This window comes from Alosa pseudoharengus, unplaced genomic scaffold (assembly GCF_046254945.1).
Source record: "Alosa pseudoharengus isolate Yale_2024_CS ecotype anadromous, Long Island Sound unplaced genomic scaffold, YU_APseudo_1.1 YU_APseudo_1.1_scf_14, whole genome shotgun sequence".
NCBI classification, from domain to species: domain Eukaryota; kingdom Metazoa; phylum Chordata; class Actinopteri; order Clupeiformes; family Clupeidae; genus Alosa; species Alosa pseudoharengus.
The window spans coordinates 19,671,577-19,685,895 of NW_027468609.1; the positions used below are offsets into that span (position 1 = coordinate 19,671,577).

General features: G+C 44.0%; 1 protein-coding gene across 2 annotated transcripts in view; it reads right to left on the reverse strand.

Moving 5' to 3' along the window:
* golga2 (golgin A2) overlaps positions 1 to 12,415 on the reverse strand; it is a 30,015-nt gene extending 17,600 nt beyond the window's left edge. Inside the window, exons 1-8 of one of the 2 annotated variants that reach the window (XM_076284080.1) lie at positions 12,337 to 12,415; positions 8,891 to 9,013; positions 6,236 to 6,397; positions 5,410 to 5,459; positions 5,004 to 5,067; positions 4,380 to 4,439; positions 2,111 to 2,191; positions 483 to 521 (exon numbers count right to left, since the gene is read on the reverse strand). In XM_076284080.1, the coding sequence (XP_076140195.1) occupies positions 483 to 521; positions 2,111 to 2,191; positions 4,380 to 4,439; positions 5,004 to 5,067; positions 5,410 to 5,459; positions 6,236 to 6,397; positions 8,891 to 9,013; positions 12,337 to 12,384 (627 nt within the window). In that variant the 5' untranslated portion in view covers positions 12,385 to 12,415. The remainder of the gene's footprint in view (positions 1 to 482; positions 522 to 2,110; positions 2,192 to 4,379; positions 4,440 to 5,003; positions 5,068 to 5,409; positions 5,460 to 6,235; positions 6,398 to 8,890; positions 9,014 to 12,336) is intronic. The other variant, XM_076284081.1, reaches the window with a different exon arrangement.
* Positions 12,416 to 14,319: the final 1,904 nt, after the last annotated feature.

Sequence of the window (14,319 nt, forward strand, 5' to 3'; positions counted from 1 at the left end):
ACCCATTCATCCTTTGTCCATTCATTAAAATTTAAAGGAACCGTATGTAAGATTGTGGCCAAAACGGGTACTACAATCACTTTCAAATTACTGTAGAGCGGTGTATCCCCTTCCCCTCCTCTCTGACTGGCAGAGTTGGCAACCGGATGACGAAACACTACTGACTTTGTGATTAGTAGATAGGTGGAGGGTGGCGCATTAGGCCAAAACAAAACATGACAACATCAACATCAGTTGAGGGCTGCAACTTCACTTTTTAAATGACAATATCCTGGCCAGACTACTGTTGTCAGTGATATAAGTATTTGAAATGAACATGATTTCTTAATGTCTAGTGACATATCAGGGCAATTTTATGATTAATTGAAATACAATTTTTACATACGGTTCCTTTAAATCTGAGCTTGTGAACCATGAAAGAATGTGAACCATAAGCTCTTTGTGCACATGAACATAACAAAGCAAATAACAACATGTGTTACCTTCTGAAGCTGGTCACTGAGCTCTTGAGATTGCTGTGTCTGAAACGGAATATCACAAGAAGCAGTTAGGCCACATAGCCCATAGTCTGCTCTCTCTATCTCCTTCAGCACAGGAGACACAGCCATTCACTACAGCACAGATGGTTAGCAGTTAACACACCAAGGGTTATTCACTACAGCAGTGATTATTAGCAGCTAACATGTTAAGAGCTATTCACTACAGCACAGATGGTTAGCAGCTAACACGCTAAGGACCATTCACTACAGCAGAGATGGTTAGCAGCTAACATGCTAAGGACGATTCACTACAGCAGAGATGTTAGCAGCTAACATGCCAAGGGCCAATCACTAAAAATGAAATGGTTAGCAGCTAACACGCTAAGGGCCATTCACTACAGAAGAAATGGTTAGCAGCTAACACGCTAAGGGCCATTCACTACAGAAGAAATGGTTAGCAGCTAACACGCTAAGGGCCATTCACTACAGCAGAGATGGTTAGCAGCTAACATGCTAAGGGCAATTCACTACAGCAGAGATGGTTAGCAGCTAACACGCCAAGGGCCATTCACTACAGCAGAGATGGTTAGCAGCTAACACGCTAAGGGCCATTCACTACAGCAGAAATTGTTAGTAGCTTACACGATAAGAGCCATTAACTACAGCAGAGACGGTTAGCAGCAAACATGCTAAAGGCTGTTCACTACAGCAGAGATGGTCAGCAGCTAACACGCTAAGGGCTATTCACTACAGCAGAGATGGTTAGCAGCTTACATACTAAGGGCCATTCACTACAGCACAGCTGGTTAGCAGCTAACACGCATTGGTCTAGGAGTTTAAATGGAGCTCTGAAGTAAATGCAGCTTCAATTTAAACTCAGCCGCATAAATGGGGCAAACACAAAGATGAAAACTAAATAAACAACAAACAAATGGATGACAAATTACATCTAAATAAACACTCAAAACATAAATAAGATGTCAAATAAATGTAAAATAAGTGGACAGACAGGCAAGTAACTGGGCGTCATCTATCTATCTATCTATCATCGGTACATGTGCTCCTATTGCCAACATGCAGGGGCACTAATCGTGCATGTGTGAATATGTGTGCATGTCCGTGTGGGTGGGTTGTGTGAGAGTCTATTTATTTCCAAGCAGACACTGTGCAATTTTGACGTGCTATCAGTCAGATCTGACAAAACTTGTTAACAGGGCCGAATTCCTGTCCCATCTGTAGTTCTGATCAGAAGATGTCACGATCAGAAGACGTCACAATCAGCATTCCAGCACCAGTCTAATTTTGGCATATGATCAGAATATTTTGTCGTTTGTCTTGTAGTGTGGGCAGTCTATTCAGTGGTGGCACAGCAACCACATCCGATTGAAACGTGCTGTGTGAGTTGCCATATCTTATGCAAAATGCACAGTGTCTGCCTGGCTTAACAGTGTGTGTGTGTGTGTGTGTGTGTGTGTGTACACATGCATCTGTGCAAGTGTGCTTACACTATTTTATGTCTTGGTGAGTAGGCGCTTCTGTGCAAATGTCTACATGTGTGTGTGTGTGTGTGTGAGAGAGAGTGTTTGCTCTGCCAGCAGTGGTGCTCTGAGCGTACAGACACACACTCTTACCAGCTGCTGGAGCTGGGCACTGAGCTGCGAGTTTGTTAGGTTGCTGGAGTCCAGGGCAGCTGACAGCTCCTGGTTCCGAGCCTGACGTGCACACATGCAGAGACAGAGGGAGGGGGGGAGAAGGAAGACGATGAGGAAAGTGAGAGAAAGGATGAGGGAGAGAGAGAGAGAGAGAGAGAGGAAGTGGGCGAGTGAGTGAAAGTGAGTGTGTGAAGGAATGATGAAGAGAAGTGATGAGTGAGAGATGGAGAGAGGAAATAAACGAAGGAGTAAGAGTGAGGGTATGAGGAAAGGTAAAGGGAGTGAAGGGGGGAGGACGAAAAGAGGAACAAAAAAGAAAATCATCAATATTGAATGGAATACATAAGAGAGAGATGGAGGGCTTTTTTCCGCTTTAAAAACAACAGCTGCTAGCTGGGCACTGTGTGTGTGTGTGTGTGTGTGTGTGTGTGTGTGTGTGTGTGTGTGTGTGTGTGTGTGTGTGTGTGTGTGTGTGTGTATGTGTGTGTGTGTGTGTGTGTGTGTATGTAAGTATTCCTTCTGGGTAGGCACTATGTGTGTGTGTGTGTGTGTGTGTGTGTGTGTGTGTGCGTGTTTGTCTGCTTGCTAGGCATCATGGAAGGGAGCAGCAAGTTAAGGGGGGTGACCATAGTCCATGATGATCTATAAATGGCCCAAGCCTCTCAAAATACCACATCTCTGACTGACCAATGCAATACAGGGTCATTTCCTGGTCATATGGAAGGAGCAAAACTAACCACAGGAATACCAAATGGTAATGTGAAGTGTGCTGTGACTAATGATAACACAACTGATGCAAGAAAGCAATGGGTGTTTTCACTCACTTTAACATTGTCATGTCTTGGTAGACATATAGACAGTATATCATCTCAAATGCAGGAAAACACATTTAAAGGATCTGGCTACATATTGTGATTCTTGAGACATAGCATGCATAACAATAGAATTTACAAAAGTAATTTAAAGTAAAACGTTACAGCACAAAGTAGTCGGCAATCTCAGGTGGAGAATTCACAAAGTTCACCATGAGTGTGTGTGTGTGTGTGTGTGTGTGAGAGAGAGTGAGAGTGTGTGTGTGTGTGTGTATGTGTGTGTGAGAGTGTGTGAGTGTGTGAGAGAGAGAGAGAGAGAGTGAGACTGAGAGAGAGTGTGTGTGTGTGTGTGTGTGTGTGTGTGTGTGTGAGAGAGAGAGAGAGTGAGAGTGAGACTGAGTGTGAATGTGTGTGTACGTGTGCTGAAGCACAGGAGCGATCATATGAGCCATGGCTGCCTCTGCCAACAACATTCCAACAGAGAGGAGCAGCGAGAATGGAGTGATTGTGGACGACTGAGAGGAGGAGGAGGAGGAGGAGGAAGAGCAGTATCCAGGAGAGTGCTTCCTGCTCTTAACATTCGCTAGTTGTAACTAGACTCTCTCCTCTACACAAATCTGAATTGAACTCAGGAATACTAACTGTAACTAGAGATACTCTCCTCTCTCCTCTACACAAATCTGAACTTAACTCAGGAATACGGGACAATAATGGCTTGAAAATGGAGGCCCAAGTGCGAAAACAACCACAGGTCTTAGTGCAGCAAGCGCTTTCTCACAGTCAGGTCTTAGTGCAGCAAGAGCTTTCTCTCAGTTAGGTCTTAGTGTGGCCAGAGCTTTCTCAGTTCGCCAGTTGTACGAAACTCATCTCAGGAATATCGAAAGAATTGGAAAAAGGGTCCAGAATGCACGCTAACAAAGAAAACAAAAACCCATGACTTGGTGTGGAATGAGCTTTCGCTGATGCATGCCTTAGTGGCGGAGAGCTAAACTAACTGGTGAGGGATCAGGTGGAGACATAATGATGGGGGAATGTGTTTAGCCAAATGCTATCAGAGCACAGATGGCCCCCTGTTAGTTCCAGATAGATGCACCGCAGCCTCTTTGATCAACAACTCTTTGATTTGAGGTGACCGTGTTTGTAAACAGGGATATTGGATTGTGGGTAGTCACTGGCCTCTTGAGCACTGGACTGGTAAACATCTCCACAGAATTTTCAAGACAGCAGTTGAAGCCTTAGGCTCACAAAGGCGATGATCGCAGCAGTCTTAAAAAGACACTTCATTAATCTCAATGTGCTTCCATGCATTTACAAAACAGCTGTTGTGAGAACACAGTGTGTGTGTGTGTGAGAGTGAGAGAGTGTGAGAGAGAGAGAGAGAGAGAGAGAGAGAGAGAGAGATACAGATAGAGTGTGTGTGTGTGTGTGTGTCTTACTTCTAATTCTTTCTCGTTGACTGGTGAGGGGGCTCCATCTCCATTGACATAAGTGGACGACTGGAGCAGACAGAAAGCACAGGACCGGTCAGTGGGTAGAAGTAAACACATACAACAATGTAATACTCAACAGCGCCAGTAGGAGTAGGACCATGGTACTACTTTAAAGATGTTCTTCTCCTCCAAATGATGCTTGACCTTACTAGTTGTCTAGTGGGAAAGCTACTGTAGGCTTCGAACATGGAAGTGAATATGAGGCAGGGTCTAGTGATCTTTACGAGCCATCATACACTTGGGTATCTGTGGTAAACCCTTCTCCCCTACCCTTACCTATCTTAAGCCCTTACCCGAGCCAGCTGTGCTTCAGGTTATTTAATGTGTGGAAGTTAACTGGATTATTATGGAATGTAAAGATGATTAGGAGTCACTCAGGTAGCACCTGACTTGTAGACCCCCTGACCTGGAATGTCCTACTGTTTTTGACTCTATGGTTCTACCGGAGATGTTTTTTGGGGGATCTTTGATTCTACTATTTGTGATTCTACTGTTCGACTCTTTGCGATTCTACGATTCAACTGTATATGATTCTGCTGTTTGCGATTCTGTCAGTGTATATAGACTCACCCCAGAGAGTAGGCCATTTAGCTGTTGGGAGAGCTGACGAAGGCTTTCTGTAGACGACAAGGGCCTAAAACAACCAAAGACATTTTAGTGAACAAATGAGAGATACATATCAAAGAACATAATTCATCTCATGACAGATAATTAGCCATAGAAATATTTCTACTGAAGGGCAACTTTTCTCTTCGGAACAAAGCTATGCCACACACTGTCAGTGTAGCCTATCAGCAAGACTGTTAAGGTCAAGAATTTCTCCTGCAGTGTATGCAAAGTTGCAAAAAACACTCAGCCATGACTGCAACCAGGCAGACATGCACACACACACACACGCACGCGCACGCACACACACGCACACACACGCACACACACGCACACACAGATCTGTAGTAAAGGGGTGACAGCCACTCACCTGTTCTCATCAGTGGAGTTTTCATGGCAGTTGGTATCTTGGTTACAGTTCTGCAACAAAGTCAGGAAACACAACAGCGGGTGACTGACAATACAGACCAGGAGACCCGACCGCTTTTTTTTCACAGCTACTCTAACAGTCCAATCACAGCATTGCCGTTTCTAATGTTTAGGGTGCCGTCTGTGCTCCCAGACACTTGAAGATTGGTCACCCTCACGCTCCTTCAGCTGTCTGTTGTTCATCAGTGTTTGTATAGAACCCTGGGTCGGTAAATGGGAGACAAACATGGGACCAAACCATATCCCTTCCCAGCCAATCAACATAGAGCTTAAAGACAGGCGCACAGATGGAAGGACCGCTGATCTGATCGCAAATTGATTACAAATATCAATCTTTCGTGAAATAGAAAACCGAAACGCAGGCTGTATCGTTAAATACAAAGCCAGACAAAATGGTGCCAGGATGAGTTAGTGTAGTAATATGGTTATAGTGGCGATGTAACAATGGTTGGTGAGCAACGGGAGAAACAGTCAGATAGCTTAACACTGACATAGACTGACAAACAGACAGATACGTAAAAAGACGGAGACAGACAGACAAAAACAAAGACAAACATATTGAGACAGACAGACAGAGAGGCAGACAGGCAAACACAAAAAAAAAAGAGAGAAACATACCGACAAACAGACAGAAACACACAGACAGACAGACCGATAAAAACACACAGACAAACAGACAGACAGATAAAAAACAAACAGACGGGCAGACAGACAGATTAGAACACAGACAGACAGGCAGAAACACAGAGACAGACAGACAGACAAACCTGCAGAGCAGTGGCGTCACTGACACACTCAGGGTTAATAGCGCTAACGTTATCGCTAGCAGGGTTAGACACGGTGACGGGAGAGCCACGGCCAGCCTCCCCACTCGCCTCCTCCTGCAGCTGGGCCACGGGGGAGTCTCGGGCCTCCATCTCCGCTGGGGCCTATCACACACACACACACGCACACATACCCACACACACACCCAACACACATGCACGTATACAACATACACACACGCACAAGCACACACAAGCCAATGATCAGGCCAAATATAAATGTTGGTTGGGTTCTTTAGCACAGAGTTAAACACACACACACACACACACACACACACACACACACACACACACACACACACACACACACACACACACACACACACACACACACACACACACACACACACACACACACACACACACACACACACACACACACACACACACACACGACACAAAGTAAACAAATGCTGCTCACACCCACACATAAGCACACAATGGCATTTGCAAAAGTCATTGGTCACACTCATGCATGGAGTTCAAAATGACAACAGTCTCTGGGTGAGAAATCTTGAGTCTCTGTTGGTCTAAATATGTTGCCGATGATTACTAATGACCCAAAAGAATCAGCTTGATATCTTATGGGTTACGGGACACCCAGGACAAGGCATGTCAGTTTGAACCCTTGCATGCACACACATTGGCATGTTAAATCAAGAAGGCTAGAAGCTACTCATAAAATGAAATAGGGTTGTATTATAATAATAACGGAGTGAAATAACAATCCCTACCCACTCTGGCCAGACTCAGGGAGGTCAATGTACCACATGAAGGTCACCAACACTTTGAATACACATGCAAGGCAGTGATGGAAAGTGTGCACATGCGCAAGTGCACACGCGCACACGCACACACACACAAACCCTGGGGATGAGTCTAAACCATATGTGATGCCATCCCTGGCTCAGACATGCAAAAAACCAAAAACAACTCTGCTTCTCTTCCTGCACTCTAATCACATCAAACATGCTGACAACGCGGTAACAACCATGCTAGGCTAGGTCACACGCAGCCAGCGTCTCTGCGGTAACAGCATGTTAGGCCACACAGAACCATCGTCTCCAAAAAAGCACACGCGCATGCAGAACGTGGAGAAAGAGAGGCAGGAGAGGGTAAGAGAATGATAGAGTAAGAAAAAAAGGAGGAGGAAGAGCAGTAGAGTGCCAGAGACAAACGGGGGAAAGAGAGAAAGACAGAAAGAGAGAAAGACAGAGACAGAGACGAGAGAGAGAGAGTGAGACACAGAGAAAAAGAGAGAGAGAGAGAGAGAGAGAGAGAGAGAGAGAGAGAGAGAGAGAGAGAGAGAGAGAGAGAGAGAGAGATGGAGGATGAGAGGAAAAATAGACGGCTCACCTGACCGCTGATAAAAGGAGGCAGAGCCACCCCATTAGTGATACTCATAACTTTGAGAAAACTGTCAATCTGGAGAAGAGGGGAGTGAGGGTGAAAGAGAAGGAAGTTAGGTGAACGGCTGAGCCAGCAAGTGAACGAGTGAAGAGTGAGCAAGTGAAAACTGCCACAGGAGTGAACAGACGCCCGATTATTCAGTGGTTGGCTTGCACTCTGTGACCCTGAATGACCATCCATCCATCCCTAGCCCTCAAGAGAGCACACTGGTCCCCAGCTACTTTCCCTGCAGACCAACCCAAACATGAACACTGGTTCAACAACAGTCTCACAGATCACATTTAAGGATCAGCAAACAAGAAGATACAAGTCATTCCCCCTTCACACACTTACAACATCCAGCAAAAGTACATTCACCTATGGGGGTCTAACAGGCTCATATTGTTTCTACACTGGGTCACTCCACGATGAATATAAAGAAAAAGAACCGCACTCACAGTTCCTTTAAAACAACTTTTAATCGGCCCATGGACGTTTCGAGCAGAATGTTCTTTCTCAGTGTGTCAATGGTGATTACACCGGTACCTGGATACGCATTCCTATATACCTATTCACCTCTTGGCCAGGTACCTAGTGTTCCCCATCAGAGGGAGCCATTACCACTCACTCCACGATGATCAATCACAGACGATCAATCACATGTTCATCAGGACTGGATTGTATCTATAGAGCTCAAATCAGTAGGGTGTCAGTAGGTATCTGAGCCAAGCAGGAAGTGACCTACATGTAGGAGAATAGTATCTTGTGTCTGTTCTACTCTAGTCCAGTTCAGCTTTCCACATCTTTCCCTGGGCAGCACACCAATTTCACCCCCACCTCCCTAAACCCTAATTATAGACTCGGCTTCTTCTCGTCTGCCCCGAGGCAAAACGGACGACACTCGAAAAGCATTCTTCAACTGCCCCATCTTCCCATCTCCAGATGAACCTTTCAAGGGCACCAAACTTGAAGGACCATCTGGGCACTGGAAGAGCAGGCATCAACCTCAAGCCAGAAGAAGCTGACCTGGGGAGTTGCTATGAGACCAGTTAATCATCTGTAACACTAGCACCGTCTGGTTACAGCTTAACTAACACTGTGTGTCCAGCTGTGTGTGTGTGTGTGGGGGTGTGTGTCCAGCTGTGTGGTGTGTGTGTGTGTGTGGGTGTGTGTCCAGCTGTGTGGTGTGTGTGTGTGTGTGTGACTCACATTGTCCGGAGAGTGTCTGTCAGGAGTGGACGTGTCCAGCTGATTCCCGGTCTTTACCTTCCGCTTCTTCTTGGGCCCCACAGAGCTGGGAGGTGGGCCACTCTTCTGCTGAAACTCCTTCAGCTGCAGGGACAGGAGACCACATGAGAAACAACCTCAGAAAAAAAATCTGAGAGATTACACTAAAGAGAGAGTGCTGAATCAACTTCAGCCACAGAAACAAACTCAAGTTACACTAATGACTGCTTCAAACAACCTCCTCCCCCCTAATAACGTAAAGAGCCAAGATCACACCAAACAACATCAAACTCAATAATCACTCATACAAACAACCTCAAAGGCCAGACACCCTCAAACAGACTGACCGTATGTGACCACCTCACATAACCTCACATAAAACTACAACTCAGAGGTATTCCTGGCAGAGACTGCATCGGTCACTCTGCCTGAAACAGGTTCACAGAGAACCTCAGACTACATCAGGGTTTAGCAAGACACACAGAGACCTGCGAATGACTACAATATCCTGTTCCTCACAAAGGGTAGGCTACAAGAACTATTCAATGCCATATATGGTACAACAACAGATTTTTTTAAATTCATTAATCAGTCTTCACTGGTTTAAGTACATAGACAACTTCAAGCCAAAACACATCACACACTAGCTACTAGACCACAGTTGCAGGCTACTGTATCATACAAAGATGCACATCTGAGACCAGGATGTTGTTTTGACCAACATGAAGTACAACAGCACACCTGCTGTTCCAAGTTAATCCTTTGCTGTAGAACCTTCTGATCAAAAAGACAACCTCATATGCAAATGCACACTGACACCCTCACACACAGAAAACCCCTAAAAGTCTCAGAAACAAACAGAAGCAGGGTTCCTAAGGTAAATAACTGTGAGCCGATCCCACAGACCCTCCCTCAGCATCACATGCATTTCTGGTGGACTTCCTGATTCAGATCCTGCACAGTTGTTAGTCGCCACTGGGGTAAGTCTATGGGTCTTAATCACTGATCTATAAAGTGTTGTTTATAGATCAGTGGTCTTAATTTAATTAGTAAAAGGTGGACAAAGTGCAAAGTCACTCAATGAGCAAAGTGTCTCGTGCGTGAAATAAAGCTATTGTGTGGCGTATGAAATGCTTAGGGTTTTGCTTATGGTATTAAATTAGCAAATATATTTTGCCTTGTCATTAAATTGTGTAAAAGTGTTTTTTTTTTGTTTTTTTTGCGAAGCGCATAACCTAAAGTGTATTCTCAGTTACCCTTTAGGTTTTTCACTTCACCCATCATCTAAATTAAGGCCCTAAGCAGTAATAGTAAGTGTGTGCATAGACTGAGTCATATTTCAAATTATGCTGATTTTCAGTGTCCTCCAAATTGATAGAGGAGGAAGCATTGAAATCTTTCTGTGAGCATTGCCTGCAGTGTGAAGTCGCAACATTTATTCAGTTTATTCATTTTTGTACTATAACCAGAATATTACACCACCGAGTTTGGTGGTACAGGCTACCCCTACTGATCAGCTTGTCAACTCCATAGTGCACTAGGGGTCTGTAATACAAACCGTATACCATAATATCTTAATTATAGGTTTAACAAATTGAGAGCTGAGTCAGCTGACATTATCAATTAGCCTTTCTGGCCGGTCTGCCACGAGGAAACTGCCGGCTCCGCACATAGGGAAGGTCACTGCTTTAGTCAAATTATGTTTGTTTGTTTGTTTTTTTGTTAAGATCACACACCCCTACATTTTACACACATGGACTACAACTATACCACTGGAGAAACAGGTTTAACTTCCTTCACCATTGCAACATGGCATACTGTAAGATAAGGTTCTACAATAGGAGATACTGTTAGACACACAAACTCTGAAACAAATATTCTAATATATACAGGGTATGAATTATATGGATGGGGGACTTTTTCCAATTGGGCACCTCATTCATAGCATACTCCACCAGTAGAACATGGACAGCGTACTAGCTTCCTGCATTTAGTAGTTCCTACCATGTGCAGATGTATTGTCAAATGAGAATAATGCCAATATGTTAACCTATGCCTAATCACAGAGTGGTCTGTTACGATCACATAGCTCGAGTAGTGCAAGTATCCGACAGCTGTCACGGGGTGGGGAGGGACTCCTAGACAACGGCCTTTAGCCCCTATCAGGACAGTGGATTCCACGTTCTTATGATTAGCTATCACATGAAGATATGTCAGAGAATGACGAAGAGGGACACGTCTGCAAACATTATGCCTCTTTACCTTGCTATGGATGACACCCAGTCATTAACTAACTGGAGTAACTTGCCATTCTCTGTAAGATTTAGTTACTAACGATGTCATTCCCAACATAGTCTCAAGTCAGTTTGTTGTGTTAACGTTACCGTGCTCCATAACTTCAGTAAATAAGACTAGTAACGTTAAAGCTATGATACTAGCCTGCCCAGTAATCATAGATAACGGTTGTCGAATAGCACTCATTTAACGTTAGCCAACTTTATCCAATTAGCTAGCATTTGCCTAAACTAAAATGCAACGATAGAATATATGCTATTAACTTTCAACGGCTAATAAATAACGTTATACCTGAGGTGGTGACAATGACAGATATCAAATATTTGTTTAAATGATATAGCATATTGATTCGAAAGTCTTACAATGGCTTATTCAAATTGAATGGTGAGGTAACTAGCGCTAGCTAGCTGTCCTAGTTGAGATACCAACCAGAAATTCAGGGAATGCAAACCAGCAGCTTAATAACTGGCTAGACCGTGGAGGGGCATTAACGTTATCAGAATACACACTAGCCACGTCAGTTCAACCATAAAACCAGCCAAATCAAACAACTCTAGCTATCCTTACTAACAGTTAGCCATTTTACATACCTTCATCATCTATACACAAACCAAAACGTTCCTTAGTCAATCACAGATCCTGTGAAAATGGTTTTGACAGGCTAGCATTAGTTAGCTAGTTGGTGGTGCTAGCATGTAGTTAGCTATCGCTAGCTAACGTCAAAGTACCTCACACAGGGCGTCCAGGATGGACATTCCAAAAGACAGATTCGTTGGCGAAAAATACCAGTATAATGACAGCAGCTGTTATTGCCTCACATTTAAAGAGTATATAGGTAGAAACTAAGCCAACGCCCAGTGCCGGTGAAATAAATACACCTTCCTGACCAAGGCCTGAAAAGAAATCCCCAACATTTCCTGGCATCAACTGACCGCCGAGAGCAAACATTCTGGGGATGAGCAGTAGCGGAGGACTCGGTAGACGTGGAATGTCAACATGCACGAGATCACCAAGAAACTATCAACTGCAACACCAATCAAAGTAATCGCTTGTTTACTAATTTAGCGAGCGAATACGATTGACGGGTGTAAGGCTTTGCATTGAACGTGTTTGATTACTTCCATTTTTCTTACCTTTTTCTTTGCAGCTGCGAGTTTTACTTGCCTACTCTGGTCGGCCATCCTCTCTCGTCCGCTGAGTGAACGGCACCACGTCATCAATTTAGCATCCGTGTGTCAGACGCAAACATGCCCCGTGGTCTACAACTGCGCAGGGCACAAAAAATAAAGTAAAAACATGGTCTAAAACAATATGGCATACATCTAACGATTAATTCTATAATATCGTGTCATAGTAATATAATTCTCACATCCACAGTCGCCACAATAGTAAACAGGTTATTGACTTAGAACCAATGCTTGACAGGCTGCTGCTGCTGCTGATGATGATTCCAAAATCCGTCGTTGCGAGCCTATGGCTTTGAAGCGTCTGCTAAATAGGCCTACCAGTCTACTTGAACTTAAACCTATATGCTAGGCCTACAAACAAATTTGATCAGTACAATGAGTCCCTCTGTGAAGATGATTTAATGCATTATAGGTCCACTAAACTCTTTCTTAAATACCCCAACTATCATACAGGGCCTACTTTCCTTAGGCCTTGCCTTTCAGTCAGTAGCCTAATCAATCACGTTGTAATCTCATGCTGCACATCTGCTAAGGAGTGTGAAACATGAAAAAGACTGAGGTTTGTTTTGATAACAATAAGGATACCAAAAGATTTAATCAGTGCACAGACAGATTAATATTTTGTAGAAAGGGTTGGTTAAAGACCACACACGGGTCTGGATAATCTGTATTGCAAGGGTTTCACTCTACAGGTCAGGAGACCCATTGTTTAAGCTGCAGTTGGCAAGATTTTTTTGATCATATTCACTGAAACCGACACTATTGTCCGACAGAACAACATAAATCAGCCGGTTTTTAGAAAAAAAAAATACACTTCTACCTCCACCTAGAGACTGCTATTTGTTTTGCAAACATCCACAGCTCCCGGTTCTTCTGGTCCAATCAGAGCAGGGCTGTGTGAGACTGACTGTGACCGTCAATCACAGTCTGGTGCAGTCTGGTGCGCCCTGATGCCAATGGCAACCTGATGAGCACAAACTCGATGAGAGAGTGCTCGGTGGTAGTGGGGGAGGGGCATGAAAGTTGTAAACATTCAACATTTTGGCTAAGTCCCCTCAATCTGTCAGACTTCCCAACTGCAGCTTTAAGAGTTGAGAGTAATTGTGGCGTGAGAACCATGGCCTGTACCAGCAAGTTGGGAGAGTATATTGAGTTAGGTACGGCATGATTTGTCTTATATTAAATAGCGAGATGAGGCACTACTGGGCGACCGAAGCAACATAGTCAGAGAGGGTCAGTTGGTTATCAATTATGACACCTACGTTTCTTGTGACCTTGGAAGGACCAATTGTGGTTTGGTTAGGAGTCAATTTTGAAGTTGATGTTGTGATGTATAGTTTGTTTGGCTGGAAGGACCAGCAGTTCAGTCTTTGAGAGGTTCGGCTGAGGGGTGGTGCTCCTTCATCCATGAGGATATGTTATGTGACACAGTAGCTTGGAGTCCAAGACTAATTTCCCCTTTGGTTCAATACAGTATATCTTACCTAACTCACCTTGGTCAAGTGTGTTGGAGCACCCTCTTGTGGCATTCTCACAGAACTGTCCAATGTCGGGAAATTATGATGTGTAATTAGACTACTTAATCCAGACTATTACTAAACCCTGTATGTCCAACATGTCTTCTTGGCTTTGTGCTTCAAGCAGAAAAATATGTTCCTCTATCAGGTGCAAAAAGTTTCATCTGGGCTAAGCCCTTCTTGGTTCATTGGAACGACACTTGATTTGAACACAAAACATTTGTAATCAGACATCAATGTATGGGATTAAGTTATTTAATTCTTCATCACAGAGTTGTTTTACAATAGTATATGCCTACTGAAGTGTAGAACAATGTTAGCAATCTAAACATTACGGCCGGTTAGCGCTTCGAACTTGTAACTGGAGGGTTACACGGAACAGGATTGTGTGTGCTTCACCTCACTGTGTGTT